The 21,321-nt window shown below is 33.5% G+C and overlaps 1 protein-coding gene across 2 annotated transcripts in view; it reads left to right on the forward strand.

Annotated features, from left to right (window-relative positions):
• Window positions 1-21,102, forward strand: part of LOC145660570 (deubiquitinase DESI2) — a 55,728-nt gene extending 34,626 nt beyond the window's left edge. For both annotated transcript variants that reach the window (XM_081725799.1, XM_081725800.1), the window contains exons 4-7: window positions 996-1,068; window positions 2,039-2,132; window positions 8,170-8,311; window positions 12,184-21,102. In XM_081725799.1, the coding sequence (XP_081581925.1) occupies window positions 996-1,068; window positions 2,039-2,132; window positions 8,170-8,311; window positions 12,184-12,345 (471 nt within the window). In that variant the 3' untranslated portion in view covers window positions 12,346-21,102. The remainder of the gene's footprint in view (window positions 1-995; window positions 1,069-2,038; window positions 2,133-8,169; window positions 8,312-12,183) is intronic.
• The last annotated feature ends 219 nt before the right edge of the window (window positions 21,103-21,321 follow it).

Raw genomic sequence — 21,321 nt, forward strand, 5'->3', positions numbered from 1 at the left:
ATCTTTTCAACTTTCTGCAGAGATATTCCATCTATGACATATTTGCTAATAATAATAATAATAATAATAATAATAATAATAATAATAATAATAATAATAATAATAATAATAATAAATAGAAAAAATCAACACAAAGGGTGTCGTATACCACGCTGACAACGTTAGACCGCATACATCTTTAATGACCCGTTAGAAATTCTAAGAGAACTTGGTTGGGAAGTTTTAATGCATCTTCCGTATAGCCTGGGCCTGGCATCATCAGACTATCATTTGTTTCGGTCTGTGCAGAACTCCCTGAATAGTGTTAAGTTAGTTTCTAAAGAAGTTTACTTAGTTTCTAAAGAAGTTTGTGAAAACCACATGTCACAATTTTTAAAAAATTTATTTATTTATTTTTTATACCAGAAACAACAATTCTATAGACATGATATGATGCTGCCGGAAAAATGGCAGGTCATCGAACAAAATGGCGCATATGTGGTTTCATAATATTATTTTCAAATCACAATAAAGGTCTTCTCAGTTTTGACCAAGGGCTCAATACATTTTAGACTACCTAATTTAGACTATAAGTTGTTGATTTTATCCTTGATACCCTAGTAAAATCATACTAAAGTTGACTAAATATAGTTTCATTTTGCCTTGATGGTAATGCCAATTTTAAACTACAGATTAGGATTCTTCATAGTTAGTTTATTTTTTGCGAATTTTTTAAGGTGTCCATAATTCATTTTACTATTCTCAGTCCATCTCCGGTTCAATGTAAGTTTAAAATTTTATAGAGTTAATGTACTGATTACGTATGTTAAATAGATAAATAAACTAAGCATGAATTATAAGCAGTTGTTTGGGAGAAAATCAGTTTAATTGTATGCTTAACGTGAGATTGGTTTAATAAATAATAATACCACATATATATGTATTATTTGTTATGGATGGTTTTGTAGTTTGTTTAATACAGCATGTTTTTAAACTAATTTTGTTTTTAATTTTAGTACTGGATTAATGAATATACTTCCTCACTTGGACTAGGAGTCTTCCATTCTGGAGTTCAAATATATGGCGTAGGTACGTGTAATTAAGTATGGTGTAGTTTTATAGAAGAAACACATGCTACAGTTAGGAGGTTATATTCTTACAGTATTGTCTAAATAGCAAATGCAGTGTGAATTCAAAGAAGAACCAGAATTATCAATTTCGAAGTTATTGCTATTATTCCCGGAGATTAGTGCATAGTATGTAAAGATATGAATGTTAGAGTGTTAGTCATAAGAGAAATAATTTAATTTAATCAAAACGGAAATTAAAGATCATAGTTAAATCAAAAAGAAAACTTTGTTATAGATGCTAGGAAACGTTGCTTAAACTTTACAACGCCTTGTGATATTTTTCCAAAGGAGTGTAGAAATGAAAAAAGAAAATAAAAAGGAAGAGAAAAATGTGAAAGTTTGTAACGCATTCTTTCAGTATTTGCTATATTCTAAGATAGTATTGTTTATTAAATTCCTCTTTGTTCAGTGATAAATTTGTGACATAGGTTTCGATAATTTACTTCTCAGTACTGAGGACCACCACTGAATATGTTAGAGAATAACATAGGTGGTTAAAAAACTGTGTTGTAAAATTTAAACTTTAATTTGGATTTTTACAGTATCGTAAAAAGTGCTAAATCACTTTGTAAATTTCAGCCAATTTATTTTAAAAGCATAAGAAGTATTAGAAGAATAAAGAAAAATGTGGAATTTAACTCCTACGTTTATGCATAGGCTAAGCGAGATGGCTCTGATGATGATACATGAAATGGTGGAATGACAAAAGTGAAAGAAAACGGGGAAAACGTCGAGGAAACTCACGCACACGATATTTGTTCATCACAAATCCCACTTTGATAGAGAACACTAGTGTGACTACATAAGTTCTGCCTTCCTAAACATTAATAACTAGTGTAATGAATTGATTGAAATGGGAGAAGCGGCAAATTTCTCTCATTCTTTGTAAAGCATCAACTCATAGCTATTGTATTGTTCTTTCTTTCCAGAATATGCCTACGGTGGTCACCCATTTCCATTTTCTGGAATATTCGAAATAATTCCTCGTGATGCAGATGAACTGGGTGAACAGTTCAGATTTAGGTAAGTTTTGTCTATATCTCAGCGGATAACGAACAATACATCTTTTGATTAGATATTGTGTACATTACTGTTAACTTAGGCTTTCAGTCATGTGTATAGAACATATAGGATAAATAAAACTATGTGGTGGAATTTTGTTTATTTTGTGTGTCAGAATCAATATATATAGTGACAGATACCTTGCGGTTTGAAAGATCGTGCTGAAATTTATATTAAATGCAATTGCAAATGAGAATGTTTCAGTATTGCTTGACTTTATGGCACATTCGTAACTGTTTAAGTATTAAACAAGTAACTCTTCTCAGAATTCATATACGTCCTCAAAAGCGTACGATTTTTCAGACTACTGAAAATATTACTGTCTTTTCTTCGTTTTATTTACTTAATAATGAATGAATTTTCATCAGGTTTTTCATGAATATATGTTGAAATTGTAGCAGATCTAAATTTTATAAAACGCGTCGTTCAAAAGGAAATCTAATTGAACATATAAGTAAGAATAACGCAATAATTTGAGTATTTATCCTTCCTTGTTTCTCTACTTTAACCAAGTTTTTGTTGCATTTTTGTCACTCAGAAAAAATGTCATGTACTGCGAATTTTCTTAACCGCTCGAAATAAATTTATTTCCCAAACTATTTTCGATTATCTTTTATTCATCTGGCGACCTATTAATCTGACTTTGCTCGTGCGAAGAACGGATATATCTGCTAGTATTGTAATAAACTACTTTGACACGGATTGAGTCAGATCACAGCTCCCGGATAACCTTGATCGGCAGAACGTTGCTGATCCTGTACACGCATTCATGTCAGCCGTGTTTCTAGCTGATAGCAGTATCATTCAGCAGAACAACGCTTCTTGTCACTAACCCAACGTTGTGATGCATTGGTTCGAGGTGCACTGTGATGAATTTCAGTTGCTGCAATGACCCGCAAACTCACCCGATTTTCACCCAATTGAACACTTTTGGAATATTATTGAACGTCAGATCCGAGATTATCGCCCCCCCCCCCCCCCCCCCCCGCGGAATTTAAAGGAAATTGAGTTGTGTGTGTAGATGTGGTGCGCCATGCTTCCAGCCACCTAATAAAGCCTTGTTGCTTCCATGATAATCCGCATTACTGCTGTTCTATGAGCAAAAGGTGGACATACCAGGTATTAGTAGTTGGTCTTAATATTTTGGATGGTGAGTATATATTAGCACTTGTTGTACCTACTTTAGTTCAGACTCCGTTGGAAATAGCTGTGAAAACTGGTCGTAGGAAGTCTTGCTTGGGAGTGTCAAAATATTATTGGTAAAATAAAAATAGAAAATAATACACAAGTAAAAATAAAAAATTACAAACTTTGCAGCTGAAAGATATTAGTTCAGGGTTCCTACATTCTGGAAAATCAGGGAAATGAAAACATGTTAGGGAAAGTCAGGGAAATCATGCATTTTGCGTAAAATGCCATGGAAAGTCGGGGAACGTAAATGTACAAGACAATTCCTGAAGTGTAAATTATATTTCTTCAAAACTGTCACAGCAGAGTGTGAACCATTTTAAAGGAGATTCCAGAGTCTTGAGCCATTTGTTTTCTGTGCTCAGAACTTCTATCTCTCTTAAGGAATCTAATGAGTCGTTGTGTCAAACAAAGCATTATGAAACTTGCTGACAGTGCAGTGAAGCTTCTTGCTTTGGGTTTCAATGCAAATTAAATTCTACTAGAAATAAGAAAGGTAGACATTGGTTTTAAAACAGAAAAAACTACTGAAAGAACTGAAAGCATCAGATAAAGACAAACTAGCTTTTAGGTTTTACTATCGAAACTTTTTGCTGGGCACAAGCGAGGAGATTGTGGAACGGAGCCCTCTGAAGTACAAACTAGTATCTACTCTGTCAGCTTTGGACTCCAGGCTACAAATGAACAACCAAGAACTTGCTCAGACTAGGATGAAACGCATCCTACAAACTCTGCATGAGCATAAGAAAATATCTGATTCTGTAGCTGAGAAGGCAAAGTATCAATTTGTGTCTTTCTGTACTGAAATTCAGGGGCCTCTTGCGGTTGACTTAAGAGAATACGAAGAGAAGATGGACAGCATCAGGTTTGATGACTTCTTTGCAAAGGTAATGTCCAAGAAACAGAATATTCCGATTTGTGGTATGTGAAAATATGTTTTAATTTTATCCCACGGCAATGCCTCAATGGAGGCCGGTTCTCAGTCAATAAGACACCTGTTGTAGAAAACCAAATCGAAGATTCTCTGGTAGCACAGAGGCGGGTGCATGATGCAGTATGTACTACGGAGGTGTAGAATCTGTTTCTGTTGATCGAAAAATGTTTCTCCCAGTTCGTTCAGCTCGGAGACGCTATTATGAATACCTTAAACAGAAACGAATCCAAAGTGTAGAGGAAAGCAAAATCAAAGGTGAAAGAAGACGACGAAGTGCTGAAGTTTAGAAATTGGAAGAAGGAAGAAACAGATGGAATTATATTACAAATAAGAAGAAGTTGCTCTTGTAGAACAAATTCAAGAACTGAAAGCAAAACAAAATTCTGCTTAAATGTAAACGTGAGGATTAACATGTCCCAGAGTTGGTAATATTAGGACTGATAGTGTTAGACTCAGGGAGAGTTGGCTTTATTTTCTTATTTTTCGACTGCTTTTTATTGTTTTTTCGTGTAAAAAAAATGTCTAATTTGCAATGTCAAGGTATGTGTTACTGTATCATACATATATTATTATATACTTGCTTGTTAAATTTTGTGTTAATATCAATTACTCATATTGAACACAATAAATATGTAAACGGTAATTAAAGGTGTGTGTTGGACGGGTATGGGGATGAGGGAGGCCGTTAAAAAGTGTATGATAGAACTTATTCCATATCTTCTCATTTATATTCAAGAATGTGTGTCAGGGAAATCGAACTTTTTTTTTTTTGGGGGGGGGAGACCCTGTAGTACTAGTTTTTCTCGAGCCTTCAGCTCGCTGTACACTAGGTTAAAATCGTCCTTAATTAAAAACTGTATTGCTTACACTTAACATTTATTTTTAGTTTGCCCACTAACCACTCCGAACTGTATACCATATTTTTATGCTGTTATTCAAGCAAAAAAGCACGTAGCGCTATGTATCAGCATGATGCGCTGACTGAGACATTTTCCGTTTATTATTAGGATTGATTCCATTGGTTGCAATTATGATACTTTCCATAAATTGTCTGTGATATAATTATGAGAAACCATAGGTTTGGCTGCGGAATAGAAGTACGAGAGGAAGTCCGAAAATAAGTTTCCTCAGATGACTATTGACAGAGGTGAGGATGCAAGACCAAAAATAGCATATCACATTCAAGATCAGACATGACTTTATTTTTACACATAAATACCACGTACATTGAGACATTTGTCATACTGGTCTATAAACTTCAAAAACCCTTCCAGGAAAACTTCAGGGCTCTGCATACAGAAAAAGCGTCGAACAGCTTCTGTGACTTCAACATTCCGTCTAAAGCGCCTGCCCCTGAGAGTCTTCTTCAAAGCCGGAAGCAGATTGAAGTCCTTGGTACGAGATCAGGACTGTATGGCGGATGGGTAAGGTGCTCCCACCCAAGAGTTCTGGAGAAAACAAGAGGGGAAACTTATCTTCGGCCTTCCCCTCGTACATATATTCTAAGAGAAAAATAGTTTTATAAAAATGGATGTGTTCAGGTTAAACATTTGTCTAGATTAAACAGTCTTGATACAAAAGTTATTCACTTGAAAGAAATTTGGTGCCTAAAACTACCTATATAATATCGAATAAGGAGACCGCGGTGGCTTAGTGGTAGAGCACTCACTACTGGCGCGGGTGGCTGGCTCTGGTTCGATCCCAGCTCCCGCGAAGTATACTTGGTGCTGGACAAACACCATGTGCATGGGTTTTCTCGGGAATATATTCCACCATTTTTATCCGTCTCATCTCACCATCACGGTCTCACTTAGCCTCAGTGCATAATAATAGGACATTAAAAACTCTCTATCTACCTATCTATCTATCTTTTTATACATAGATAGATATGATGGACAATTTATCTTGATATGTCCTTGTAACTCTTAAACTAATAGAATAAAGCGCTGAAATTTCATACCATACAAATATCGAGGGGGGCAGACATTCGTTGACATACTGTGTAACACAACCAAATTAATAGTGTTGCCAACCTAACAAAGATTTTTTTCTGTTGACACTACGTCAAGTTATTACATATTTCAAATCTACATGTAAAATGAAAACTTAGAATACTATACTTATGAAGTATTACAAACTAATGACGCTACAATACCACAAACATGGAAAAACTACCAAAGTCTGGAGGGTTCTGAAACAGTAATAACGTAAGTGACATGGATAGGGAAATGCATATCCAAAGTACTTCAGTGTGGAATACTACGGTCATCATATGACGTATTTCGAACAAGTGGAAACATAGTTACAAGAAATTAAAAAAATTGACTTTTCTTCGAAGGATTTTATTTCGAAAAAGTGTTAGATAAATATTACATCCAATTCTGTAGATAGTTTTCAATAGACATAAAGATCATAGGTCGTTTACAGCAGTTTGATATCAGACCATTCCGGAGATAAATAAATCAATTTTTATAGTTAAATTTAATATATTGCTTAAAATGGTGTGTTAGCAGAAACAATTTTTTATTTATTTTCCTTCTATAATATTGCAGAAACCCTTTTCAGATGCAGTTTCATGCTTTCGAAATTACATAATTTTAAGCAGTATTGTCATATTTATCATTATTTGCCATATCTTCATGGCTTGAGCTTTCGAATTTCTGTAAACGGCGTTATAATCGTAATATCTATTGAAAGCCGTCTGTGTACTTGGGAGGAGGTACTTATCTAAGCAGTTTTTCGAAATAAAGGTTTTTGAAAAAGAAAAATCACATTTTAATCTCTTGTATCTTTGTTCGTATTCATTCAAAGTCCGTCATATTATGACCATAGTATTGGAAAAAAATGATATTTTTGAGTTTTACGTCCCACGGTTATGCCGGCTAGGCTAAAGGAGACAGTGATTATGAGAAAAGAATGAAATGGTGGAATGATGAAAGTGGGAGGAAACGGGAGAACCCCGAGGAAACCCCCACACACGGTGTTTGTCCACCACAAAGTTCACTTGGCGGGAGCAGGGTTTGAACTCGGGACCCCATGCACCAGAGGTGAACTCTCTACCACTGAGCCACCGCGGCCCCTTACCATAGTATTAGACACTAAAATGCTTTGGATCTACATTGCTCCGTTTCTCACCTGCGTTATTACGGCTGTAGAGGAGAGACAAATTTGGATGTTTGTGATACTATAGCGTCCTTAGTTTTCAACACAATAACAAGTATGATATTGTAAATTTTCGTTTAATATGTAAATTTGAAATATGTAATAACCTGACGTAATGCCATTTGAGAAATAAAACATTATGTTTGGTTGGCAACACTGTTAACCTGTTGGTATCATAGACTATATCAAACAATATCTCCTCGATGTTTGCATCGTACAAAATTTGAGTAATTTTAGTCTATTAGTTTAAAAGTTACAAGGGTGTATCAATGTGTACCGAACTGTTTTTCAGAGATTTCGTATTTTAATTAATGAAAGTTATGCAATTCACTGTGGAAATTCAGACCATGCTAATCTATAATTATCTTTACAGTGTAAAAATTTATAGCTGTCTGTTGTTACTCCTTGTTTATTTTGAAGTTATATCATGAATATTTCTTCTTATGTTATATCTGTATGTAACTTGTGCATCTATTTTTATTTTATTGTTTTAATTTATTTTTTTCTGTAATTCTCAAGTAAATTTGTGACGCTCTATACATGCAGAAGATAGAGCTGACATGATTATAATTTAAGTAAATTGGAAAGACTTAAAAGTTGAAGGAAGAAATGGGCGTGTATTGTTACTTTTGGAATTTTTTTTTCTTGTTTTTAAACTTTATTAATTGTGTTGCGTTTCTCTTCAGAGTAGTTTAAAAGAAGTTTTCTTTGCAGGCAGTCTATTCAGATTGGTTACACTGATTTCACCGAGGAAGATGTGAAACGCATAATAACTGAACTAGGAAAAGATTTTAGAGGAGATAGGTACCACCTCATGAACAAGAACTGCAATCATTTCTCAGGGGCTTTCACACAGGTTAGTATTCGTTTACTATGCTATGTTTTTGTCATTTTTCCTTTCCTTTTGAAGAATAAATTAAACATTTGAAGGTATTCATGATAGTACTTATAAATACTTCCAACTAATTAATTGTTGGTGGTTGAACTTGCTTACGCATTATGAACGAAAACAAACAGAAGACATTGCGATTTCCCGAGCGTGTGACTCATAACAATGTCTGTAAGTACAGCAAATGTAAATTGATCGTCCATAGTTTCATAAGAAATCTCAATTTATGTAGTGACCAATATGCTATGTAATATTGGTATATATAAATAAGCTAGGACAATCATAATGTCACTCAATTTAGAGACATTACAGAAATTTTAAAAATGGTCACATTTGCATCCTTCTGATCGTGTTCCTGAAACGTCCGTAGTTCGTTGAATGTTGGTCTGCGGTTATTCCAAAGTATGGGGGGTGGGTTGTGTAAGCTTTAGACTTCAGATGCCCCATAAGAAAAAGACGGTGGAGTGAGATCGGGAGACCAGGATGTTCACAGTGTGGTAGAAGTGATGCGCCCTAGTAACAACAATACCAAATAGTCCATGGTCACATGAGCGGTATGGAAAGTTACACTGTCCTGTTGATCATGAGTCAGAGTAGCAAAAGTTGTCTGACCAGCTGAAGATAACGTTCACTGCTGATTGCTGTGTAAAAGAAGAGAATACAAATTTCCCTTCGATACATGACGCATGCCATATGCCGATATTTTGGGATTTGAAGGGGTAGTACATGCAAATTGTCAATCAACTATAAAAGCTAATTTTTTGAATTTACGAACACGGTGAAGCGAAATCAAGACTCGTTTGATTAATACCAGTCATCCAACTCCTTCCCATTTGGTGTAACTTGTTCCATGAGTTACTGACATTATCAACACGCTTGAAGGAAATATCTAGTACTAATTCATGTACAACTCTTGATTTTGTGCGGAAGCATTCGTAACTTTTCCTCACAGTAATATGTGCTGTATCGTAAGACACGCCACTCTGACTAGACATCCTGCACATTAACTTCTGCTGACTATCCTTTATTGCTGCACTCATATCTGTCAATTTGTTGTCGGTGAGAACCATCGGTGTGCCACGTCAAGGGATACCTGACCTCCCAGATTTCTTAAATTTATCGTATATACATTCAATGGTTAATTTATTCGGAGATGCCTTTCAATGCCTTGAGAATATTTTTCAGTATATGATTCCATAAATGTATAGCCAAATTCATGTTTGGAGAAAGGAAACACTTGTCGGATTTTCTTAGTTACATTTCTTCCGGTGGTTTACATATACCTATATATTTTCCGACATCCTTTCATTCCTCCCCACCTTCTGCAACCTTCTCTAGCATTTCCATCAAAATATACCACTTCATTGTCGAAACTTTTATGAATAATAAACACTTTATATATTTAATTACATTTTATCAATTGCTTCAAGTTAATCAATGGAGTCTCATGTGACCATTTCTTCCTGTCGGCATCCAACTATTTGCTCACTTGTTCTGTCATATAATCTTCTCAATGTTCGCACTTCAATTTTTGTCACATAACACAGCAGAATCGTTATGGTTTGTCAAAAGATAGATGGTCATTCTTTGTTTCGTCACGAACATTTTCTGTGCCAAAATCTTTAATTCAAGAAGTAGATTTGCGTCAGTTGATTTTCCACTTATCAAGTTGCTACGATCGTGTTCATCATCCCTCAGCATCATCATCAACATCGAAAACCAAACAGATAAAGCCACAATAACTTCTAAGGAATATTTCATGTAACCCCAGAAAGTCGCGGTTATAACTGGAACCCATAGCAACCTGCAATTGAATAGACATTGTGGTGGACAAATTTCATGGATATAAATTTTCAGTGGTTTTCCCATTTCTGATAAAGTTAAGTAAAAGAGTATGTAGGATCACTTACACGTATATAAAATATCTGCTCGGATAGAATATGCTCAAGATTGTTTAGACGGAAATCTTAATTTAGGTGCTAATATATGAGGACACCTCAGAAACAGGAAAACATCAATGATTCAACTTTTTTACTATCCCTCCATAATACGTCCACAATGGATCACCATAAATTATAAATTATCTAAGCTCTATTACTCACTCTTTACTTCATTAAATAAATTCAACTAGGATGCACAATCGTTAATTAACAAATCTCACTTATATATCTAGAATTCCCTACAACTGTTTTACACAGTATTTTCAGTGATAGCTCCTTTTCTCATGATATATGCCCATATTATGTAGTATTGCTACCATATTCCCAAAATCTGCACAGTATTTGACGTAATATAAGTAGGCGAAGAACGTAGTAAATCGGAAAACAAAAGCACGTCAGGTGGTAGTGTTCCCAGTCATATACTTTACTGGATGTGAAATCAGAAGAAGTCAAAATAACATCGAAATACGTACACATAGTGTATCAGTTTTATGAAGAGATCATCAACCAGGACAAAAATATTTACTGTGCAATATTTTATGGACGCGAAAGTGCATAAAAGAACTATCTGTAACATTGTTCGACGAGTTGGAGGTAGTGTGTCAGCAAAGCAAAAAGTGAGTTCAGGAAGAAAAATTGTCAATTAAACCATCGACATTTGAGTGTGTTAAAAGTGCAGTTTGAGAACAGTGCTTAAATTTCTACACGTCTGGCGGCCAAGAAGCTTTGAGTATCCAAAAGTTCTATATACATGATAATTCACGGGAAGACAAACATCAGATTTTGAAAGAAATAAACAATTTAGAAACGTACAAAACAGCAGGTGACGGCTGCAAAAATTAAATGTGGCCGTCTCTTACAGGAAATTCTGCAAGTATGTGCTCATACTGGATGACGAGACTCAGGAACTCGAAAACACCGGGTAACGTTAGCTTTATTCTAATGACTCAAACACCAAGCGATAAAAAGTTTCAAACCAAAGCGACGTTTGGAGCAAAGGTATTGGTTTGGGTTGCTGTTAGTCCACAAATGATATCCAGTGCACTGATTTGGAAATCTAGCTTTGCCATCATTGTCTGGAAGGACTGCATTTAGGCTAGACTAATTCCTTGTATACAAAAGCACCACTTGAGTAATTATTATGTATTTTGTAACTTACACTAAAATACAAATCGCTGACCAAAGCAACGTCCATTTATAAAATAATAAATGTGTGACAGTTTCAATTAGTTGGCGAAAGTGTCGCACATTTATGATTTTATAAATGAACGTTGCTTTGCTCATCAATTTGTATTTTAGTGTAAGTTATTCGATATAGCAAAGGTAGTATGAATCAATTATATAGTTTTGCTGGATTTGGTATTCTGGAAAAATCGTGATTGAACATTTGCCTCATCAAGAGATCAATTTCGTGGAGCACTATACGCCAGCTTGATTATGTTCACCACCAAGGGGTCATTGAGTTTGCATCATATGTTGTAAATTTCTTCACATATTAGGTACTTTGTTTCTGGTTTTTATTTTTGTAACATTTAATAAACTAATTTTTGTCGAATTTATAGTATTGTCAATTTGTGTTGGACATACTATACCTTCCCAAAAGTTTCCTGTCACTGTATTGTCCCATCATTGATGTTATCGTAATCAATATGCATTTATCGTAGTTTCCTTTAGGCGCAGAGCATACCTGTAGGACGTTGAGCTAAGGGTTTCATTTCACTTAAGCAGCTAAGCAAACCAGTCCAAAGTAAGAATATTTCGAAGAATATCACATATTTTGAAGAATATTCCAGACTAAGTGTGTGAAATATGCTGTGAAACAGTATTATTTTTGTTTTCATTTTATTTTGATACGAAATAAAATATTAATTATTATTTTTTACTTGTTTCATGTAACAGATCCTTTGTGGAGAAGATATACCATCCTGGGTAAATAGATTGGCATATTTTAGTTCTTGTGTTCCCTTCCTTCAGCGGTGTTTGCCTCGAGAGTGGTTGACACCTATGGCGTTACAACAGTCACTAAATGCACATCAAGAAAATTCAGATTCCTCTTTATAACGACAGGTGACTTAGTTTCAACCTTTCCATGTGAATACAGTGAATTTACAATTAATACGTGGAGTTAATTAAGCATAACACAGTTCAAAGTTACATTGACTTCTCATAAATTTAATTGGAAGTATAAATTCAAGAGAGAGGTATTTATATATATAAATTAATGGACGAAATAAATTATTTATGCAGAAATTTATGTATGAAATATATATATATATATATATATATATATATATATATATATATATATATATATATATATATATATATATATATATATATATATGTATGGACAGGAACAATAATTTTAAAGTACATTTTTAACGTGTAAACATAGATTTGAATAAATGCAAGAAGACTTCATCGTTGTTATAATATTTAAAGCGTAAACATGTCTTGTAGAGCATGGTACGAGATGTATTATTAATTATATTAACAATATTGTTTTTTAGTTACTTCTATAAGATGTATATTTAATAAATCCTCTCGTAGAGGGTGATCTTGTTCTCCAGTTACCTGTACAGAATACCTACGTAAGAAGTAATCAATCGTATAAACATGATTGTGCTGTGGGGAGTAATAATAAACTGTTAAATGTTACAAAGAAAAAGTGGATAGTGAAGTGCTGTCCATTCTGTGATACTAAGGTTTTAAAAAAGCCTGAACATTGCAGAATCATCATTAAATAACTGAAGTTCATCCAACATTATTTCTAAACTGCCACTGCAGCACTATAAATGAAGTAATCGTTCAGGTATTTTGAGAAACTAACTGTTGTAGAAATCAACTGTATTTTTTGAAGTAACAAATCCGTAATCATTGCTACAGCTGTTACTAAAAGGTACTGAGGCAGCTTAGAATTAAACTGTAAGTTCAGTGTTCATAATTGCTATTGTTTGGTGTAGTTTTGTTATGTATATGAATTTAACCGATATGTAACGTGTTTTTGTCGTACCAAGGACTGGAGAATAACTTATTTGATAAAGTGTGGTCATTGGTTGTGATCATTTTATATTCAAATAATTTTATGAACAATATTTGGTGCTATAAGCAAGGAACATTGAGAGTTTAAAATTAATAGGCATGATCAGCGGCATGACTGAATAATCAAAATAATTTTTTGTGTGTGTGATTTGGTTACTGGTATATGAAGTGCACAAGGCAATCATTTGAATATTCTCGATAAATGTGCATAGAGGTGATATGGTCTATAGCCTCTGAATATTAAATTATCGAAGTAAACAAAATGCAGCAATTATGCAAACAGAAAACTTCATTCTAAATATCCGTTTTCTGACTTACTGGCAGTTCTATTGTGGCGGCCTTGTAAACTGTAAAATCTTTTACACACAAACTTTTATTTTTAATGTTATATTTTTGTTTCATGCTACTTCAGAATTTCAATTGATAAAGTCGCAGTAGATCTCCTCCAAACTCTGAATGGGATTCTCTTGTATATTGTACATTAAGAACAATATTACAAGTAGTAGTTTTTATTCTCATAATATTAAGGTGCTATCTTTAAACATGACACGTGTCGTTGATTTTATATTTATACTAAGAGACTTTTTTAATCTTTCTTAGGTATAGTATTAATTATATAGACAGAAGTGTTTGGATTCGAGAAGAAGACAATTCATTATTATTTTCAATTTCCTTATGCGTACAGTTGGATAGGGGGAGGGGGGAAATCGATCCCAGATAACTGCCTTGATTTTTTTTTGTACTGTCATTAAAAATATGAGAATAATTCCTATATAGGTAGGATGTAACATGATAAAGAACAAACGCAAACAAGGTTCTTTTAAATTTTGTTTTTGAAAATAACATGTATTTGTTTCCTTATTGAGTTTGGAACACGGTTAATTTGCATTGTGACCAAACATTCAGCGATTATATTCATAATACATGAAGATGAGTTTTTATTTGTGTCCTTCCTGTTTGATGTAGGTATTGCTATTGTACAAAGAAAACGTACGCACATTGAAGTTGAATCAGAATAGTCAGTAGCATATAAATGCTAAATATAAAATGTACGAGTAGCTGTTGTTTGATTAGCATTTGTACTGCATACATATATTTTGTTTCTTACATACATAATCAAATTGTGCCAAACGTGTAACGCTTTCTCAGTTTATTTAATGAGTATAAATTGCGTTTTACTATGAAAGAATATGAAGCAAAAAATGTGTACTTGCATGTTAAAAAAAAAAGTTGCATTTATCGTGTCAAAAGTTCGATGGTAATTTCAGTCAGAAGAAGTACTAAATATATAAACAATTATTTCAGAATCGATTAATAGATGACACTGAAAGTGATATATTTGCTAACAGCTACAGGAAGATCGAAAATTGTGAAAGATTTATTTCGTGTAATTCTAAATAGTTAACTTCAGATCAGAGTGCCCACCCAACCATGCATAAACTGTGGATTTCGAATACCATGAGAAAACTTGGAATAAGCCGTAATTTTTGTTTATGCAAAAAATCTAGAAAATTATGTATACAGGGTGGTAGGAAACTCCACCGAAAAACTTTTGGAGGTGGTTCCTTATACGAAATGGAAGAAAAAAGTTCTAATAAACCTGGGTCGAAAAACGTCTCCTTTCAGAGTTATGAACTACCGAAAATTCGAAATATCACATTTCAAAACATCCTGGCTTAGAAACTATAGAGCCTACCCCAAGCGGTTTAAGGAATTACACAGGAACTGGTATACGCTCTATCTAAATATCTATGTCTCAGAATTCACAGGTACCAGCTAAACGAACGCACCATTAGTACTTAAAAAAGTATTCCTATACTTCAACTAACTTTTCAGAGTTCCTTTCACCGAAAACGGAAGATGGTAAAACATGGATATTTAGATAGAGAACATACTAGTTCCTGTGTAATTCCTTAAACCGCTTGGGATAGGTCCTATAGTTTCTAAGTTAGGGAGTTTTGAAAAATAATTTTTCGAATTTTCAATGGATCATAACTCTGAAAGGAGGCAGTTTTCGGCCCATGTTTATTAGAACTTTTTTCTTTCATTTCGTATAAGGGATTGTCCCCCAAAGTTTGTCGGTGGAGTCACCTACCACCCTGTATATTAACGTTTTGCAAGTATCTGGTACGTACAGTTGACATCGTAAGGTTGAACGAGGGCAGGTTTTTAGTTATTCCACTGAAATTTACCGACTGTCGCGCCGCGTCTTGGGTCCCGCCCATCTTCGGTACCGCAGCAAGCGGTTTTTCTTGCCATTGTGCGATCAGTAGGTTATTTTTATATACTTTCCGACCATGAAATTAAAAATTTTGAACTATGAAAAAGCCGTGAATTCGATTATTTAGTTCGAATGGGAACCCTGTCAGATCCAGTTTTTTTAGACATTATTTTTTAAAATTTTTATTTTTATATATTTATTTATTTTACTTTTTTGTTACACAATATTCTCTCATGCTATGAAGTTCGCATTAGGTAAAATATCTGTAGTAAAATGGATAAATTATGTGAAGACAGAATTTTCCTGAGGACTGTAGTGCATGAAAGCTTATGAATTCCTAGTGGTGACAGAATACTTACGATTAAATGATAGAGTGGAAGTAAGCATGTGAACCATGCAAATTCGAGAGTAGAAGCTATAGCAAACACTATAAAAAAGAATGAAACATCACTACTAGTGCTGTAGATTCATTATTGATGCTAAGGTTCTTTCCAATAGCCAAGTGTGCTTCATGGTGAACTGTACTTGCCCTTAGTAGGTTGATCATGAGTTTGACTCTCAGTAGGAAGTTTTGGTAGCCTCGAAGCAAATATGAAAGGTTTGTAATTGATTGCAGTATTTTCGATTTTTAGTAGTTCTATTCATTTGTTCTGTAAAACCTGGAAATTTGCTGCACTTCATTTAAAAATACATAAGAAAAATATTTGAAGATAAGATATAAAGGCCGTTCTTCTTTGAACATGGATTGGTTTAAAATAATGAAAACATAACAGTAACTTTCTCATTGATAACTGCAGATTATAATAATTTTTATTGTTTTATTGGCTTTTTTATATAACTAATTAATTACAGTTTTACTTTCAATATGCATTAATGAAAAGACATGTAACCATTGATATTAAATTTCATTTGGCAAAAAAAAATCTTTCGAGTTAATTACACGAAAAGAACATTCGCACAAGAAAAAGCGCAAATAGAACAGACTGCCTAAAAAATTAAGGTCGATACGGCAAGGCAAGATAAAATTAAAAGAACATTAAAAGAAAATTTTAAAAAGTCAGGGGTAACCGGTAATTTCAAGGGGAATTCATCCCGTGTCAGTGATGTTGTTCTTATCCTCTTATCCTGAAAAAGGTAATCAGAGGTGTCGAGCTGAATCTAAAGTTTGGGTCCAAACTTTAGAACAGTATCTGTTCCTCGAATGTAGTCATATTCTTTTGAATGTGATAGTTGGTAATGAGAGGAAACTTTATTATTGTAAATGAATTTCTGTTGTCATCCATTCTAAAATAATGGCGCAGACACATTGTTGGTCACCGCAAGCTCATATGACTCGAAGTTAATATATTTTGAAACCACTTCAAGAATTTCATTTTAGAGCAAGATGTAAAACAATATTAGAATATCCGTTGAGCGAAAAGTATAGAAGTAAAAGATCATCTCTCAGAGGCAAATGGTGAGAAACTGTTTGTTACTACAAAGCAAAAGCTTTATCCTTCTCCTATCGGCTTAATTTTGAAATAGCTTTCTGAAGCAAAAGTAAAGCCTGGCAAGAATTACTGTTCGTTTCATATAGTTTTGAACGTACATTTTATAACTATTGTTTATATTTTGAACGTAAATTCTAAATTATTTAGAACAAATGAAAGTGCAGACTGACCAGATGAACTTTAAAAGTAAATAATGTCATTACATTTAATAATAATATTCTCAGAGTTACAGTGCAGTGTTTTTTCTACTGAATTCTTCACGTATAACAACTGTAGACTCCTGTGGTACAAAATGTATAATCTTGTTGAATGTTTGTTCTTGTACTAGAATTGGTAGAAGTATTAATCTTCTTTTGTGAATCCTACTATCTTTCTACAATTTCCATGTTTTAATGTGTCTAGTAACAAGAAATTAGGATATTGTGTCGATTTCATGAACATTAGCGATAGAATGAAGGTGGAAATTTTGTACTCAAAAGAAATTTAACCACACTTTATACAAGTGCTCAAAATTTTAGATCTTGAAATAATGTGTATCTGTCTCTGTCAATGATCTATACTCTGATTTAATAACTATAGGTTGTACATAAAGATCTATATAATTGAGGAGTTCAATGTAGAAGTCTCATAATGCGTATTATTATATGCGTCAAAATAACGGTTGAAATCCTTACCTTGTTCAGTTATTTTCACAATCTTTGACACAACTTAAATGTAATTTAGATTGATATTTGAAGAAAAATGGGTTTAATTTGTATTTCGTTTTCATCAGTATATTACGTAGCTAAATCATAAATATAACGCAGGGAAGTGGTTAATTAGAAAATGATGCTGAATTTAAGAGAAATTAGAAGGAATTTAACCTATAAACATCTTGTTTATACAGAAACGCTTAATGCAGGGTTTTTTTCTCCTTCCTTCCTATTTAAAATAAAATATTAACCAAGCAGATCCTATAACTTCTGTCTCAGGTCTTTCGGTCCACTTGGAGATGAGAGATTTTAACTAAGTTTCAAGTTATATAAACCTCCTAAAACAAATATAAATCATTCCACTTTTAAAGAGCATTCTGCATTTAAAAATCCCACGTTTTAAAGATTAATTCCTTAAATAGCATTTTAGTCAAAACAAAATGTACAGAGTTCCTAGAGTGCGCTGGCATATGCATTGAAGCACGATAATAATAATAATAATAATAATAATAATAATAATAATAATAATAATAATAATAATAATAATAATAAAAGCACTCAGAAGAAGACATAACTGTAATATGAAACTTCACGAAGCGGAAGATTTTTTAAACATTTTCCAGAAAACTCTCTCAACAAATGTAACAGGATTTTTTTTTATTGCTTTCTGAACGTCGTATTCAAATTCGGCCATTCCTTCCGAAATAACAACAAAAGTTCATGAATAGAAAAGTATTTTACTCTTGCCAGCAACTAGATTACAATGCCGTCCTATGTCCGCAATGTAGGAGTAGCTGCACTTCATGTTGACCTTGGTACGGCATAGTACTGTCTCCTGGTCTGGATTCACTTGATCTGAAAGTCAATCTGACTTCCCAAGTGGTCCTACACCCGCTTGATTGGTGACAATCAGAAACCTCACAGACCATGGAAACCAGTTCAGCAGCTGCCTCGTGGTCATTACTGTTGTGTGTGTGTGGATGAACATTTTCTGTTGATCTTCTCTCCCCTTTATACAACATGCCACAAAGGTTAACACGTAAGAAAGTGAGATGTAATTAACGTATTATGTGTTCATAACAGGATGCTCTTTCTTCCACATATACCATGTTGAAACTAGTACTTTTCAAATCTACGATATATTCACACAAGTAATCATTAGTATCAGATAGTAGTGGAATCGTCGCTAAATATGATGCGTCAAAATTCTGCATGTGCCCAAAATCCCGATCATGGTACTACGCAAAAGTTGCCGACGCCGGGCACGTCATTTGAACTCAGTGCAACAAACAGTGTGACGGCAGTCTTGCTTCCATTAGCCATGAATTAAGTTTTCATATGTTGTCGAACGCATAGCAAGGACATGATGGAATCCGATTTGAAACTTCCCTTCTTACTACGTACTTTACGTAGCTATTGATCCCAGTATCTTGCTACTGTCATGTTAGTGTCTTATATGCCAGAATATTCCGCGAAATATTCCATTACTTTAATATGGCCCCTTTCAAACTCTGTAAATTTGCTGATGTTGGTGTCACATGGGCCAACAATATTTATTTATAATTTCACATTGTCAATCTTCGGTGAGATTCTTTCAATATGTACTTTTTTCTTCTTTTTTTTTCTACATAACGGCGCTGAGAAATTCATGACTTACAATGATTGTAATTACACTAATGTCTTCTGATGGTCGTTTCTTGACACAAGGAAATATCCACAGATCATTTTAACTTTTACAAAAAGTAGCTTTGTAAGTTTTCTTTTTCCTCTGAATGCTTATTTTTTCTTCCAAGTGTTTATAACGTAAGCGTTCTTTCATATTTGTAAATTTTCAGCTCCTCCTAGATTGAGATATACCGCTTAGTTGTGATTTATCACGTTACTGAAATTGTAATGTTGAAAAGTTCGTAGCATTATTAAAATTTATTGGTATGGAATTAATATTGACGAGACAGAGATGTGCTGAACACTTTTGAACCAACTTCTTGTCATACATAAGATCAACTATAAAGCAGTGAGCATATTACAATAAAGTTGCCTTGGTGGTCAGTCTGAAGATCATTTTTAAAATCTTGCCCCCTGTAATAATTTAGACATTTAGTATTAAATAATATCAGTGAATTTGTGCTGCAGTTCGACAGTAATATTTACACATTTCAGATCCTTTTACATTAAAATAATATGAAACTGTCTAAGAAGAACAATTTTTGTTTTGATACTTTTGTATTTTCGGTCGTTTATCTTAAAATAATATCTGTGAAGTCAATGTGCACTTCAAAAGTAACATGATTCTCAATTGCAGGCAATGCAAAGCAGTATGTTAAAGTTATAGTGATACGTAATTCAAACTTCATGACTTATATTGAGGGCTCTCCGTGGCTAAATTGTCAATATTACTGCGTTTGGTACGGACGTCCGGGATTTCATTTCTAGTAGAGTTCATGTGGTTCAGATTCTACCGTAAATTGGGTCCACGTCTCATGTAGCCTCGGTGCTGAAAACGCACCTTAAATATAATAATGGCAGTTTAATAATTTATCTTCATGGAACATAACATATACAGGAAAACATGTAAAATAAATTTCGATTTTAGATGAATTTTTCTTTCCCAGTATTACATAATATATTGCATGTATGAATTATTTGCTGATTTGTCTTGAATAGAATAAATTTACGTATATTGGTTTTGTAGTAATCAGTATATTATATTTGTAATGACAAGGTAAGGATATTTTGTGAACATAATTGGCATTTATATATTACTCCTTTCCTTACGTGGTCATAATATGAGCCTGGGATATAGTTTTAAGGTCGTCATTTTTTTATGTTCAACCTCGTGGGTTCTGTCTTAGTTGGAATCCTAGTTTCAAATATTCCATAAAATGGGTGCGGTTCTTCTCTCACTTGCTGTGTTCGAAAGTAAGCTTGTTTATAAATTTGATGGTTAGTAAGAGCTCAGGTGTTGATTCCACGATACATAACGGGTTCTTGTCTTTTATGTACTTTATAGTACGATTTGGACGTTTAACAAACTATTGTGTATCAAATAACGTAATGTCCTGAAACGTAGCTAGAAGTAACTTTATGTACAATCTGCAATGTACAACTTGTATTTATTGAAGTTACAGCTTCCATTTAAGCATTGATTTGCTGTTTAATAAAGTAAAAAAAGAAAGTAGCTGTTAATAAGTTCTATATTATATATAATAATATATAACAAACAAATGTTAAAAGTTACATATTCTATTTTTGAAACTCGTTTTTGAAGGGATTTGTTTTTTCATAAAATCAACAAATGTCATGAGTTTCAGTTATTTGTACGAAAGTAAAATATAACTATATGCTAAGCGTAATAAAATATATGTGTTTCTTATATGCTTTTTTTTAATTTAATAGCTTTTAATATGCGGATGGAAACTTTTTACTAAGAGTAAGTTATGTACCAATTCAGAAACAAAGAATTAATTCACGATGGACCAAGAAAAAAACATGTGACGTAATGGATAATACGTAGTCACTCTATAAATACAGAGTTTTTTCTTCTCTTTCTAAATAGGAACATAAACAGCGCCTGGTGGACTATATTCTAAAC

Source organism: Thermobia domestica, chromosome 9, assembly GCF_964235325.1.
Source record: "Thermobia domestica chromosome 9, izTheDome1.hap1.1, whole genome shotgun sequence".
NCBI lineage: Eukaryota > Metazoa > Arthropoda > Insecta > Zygentoma > Lepismatidae > Thermobia > Thermobia domestica.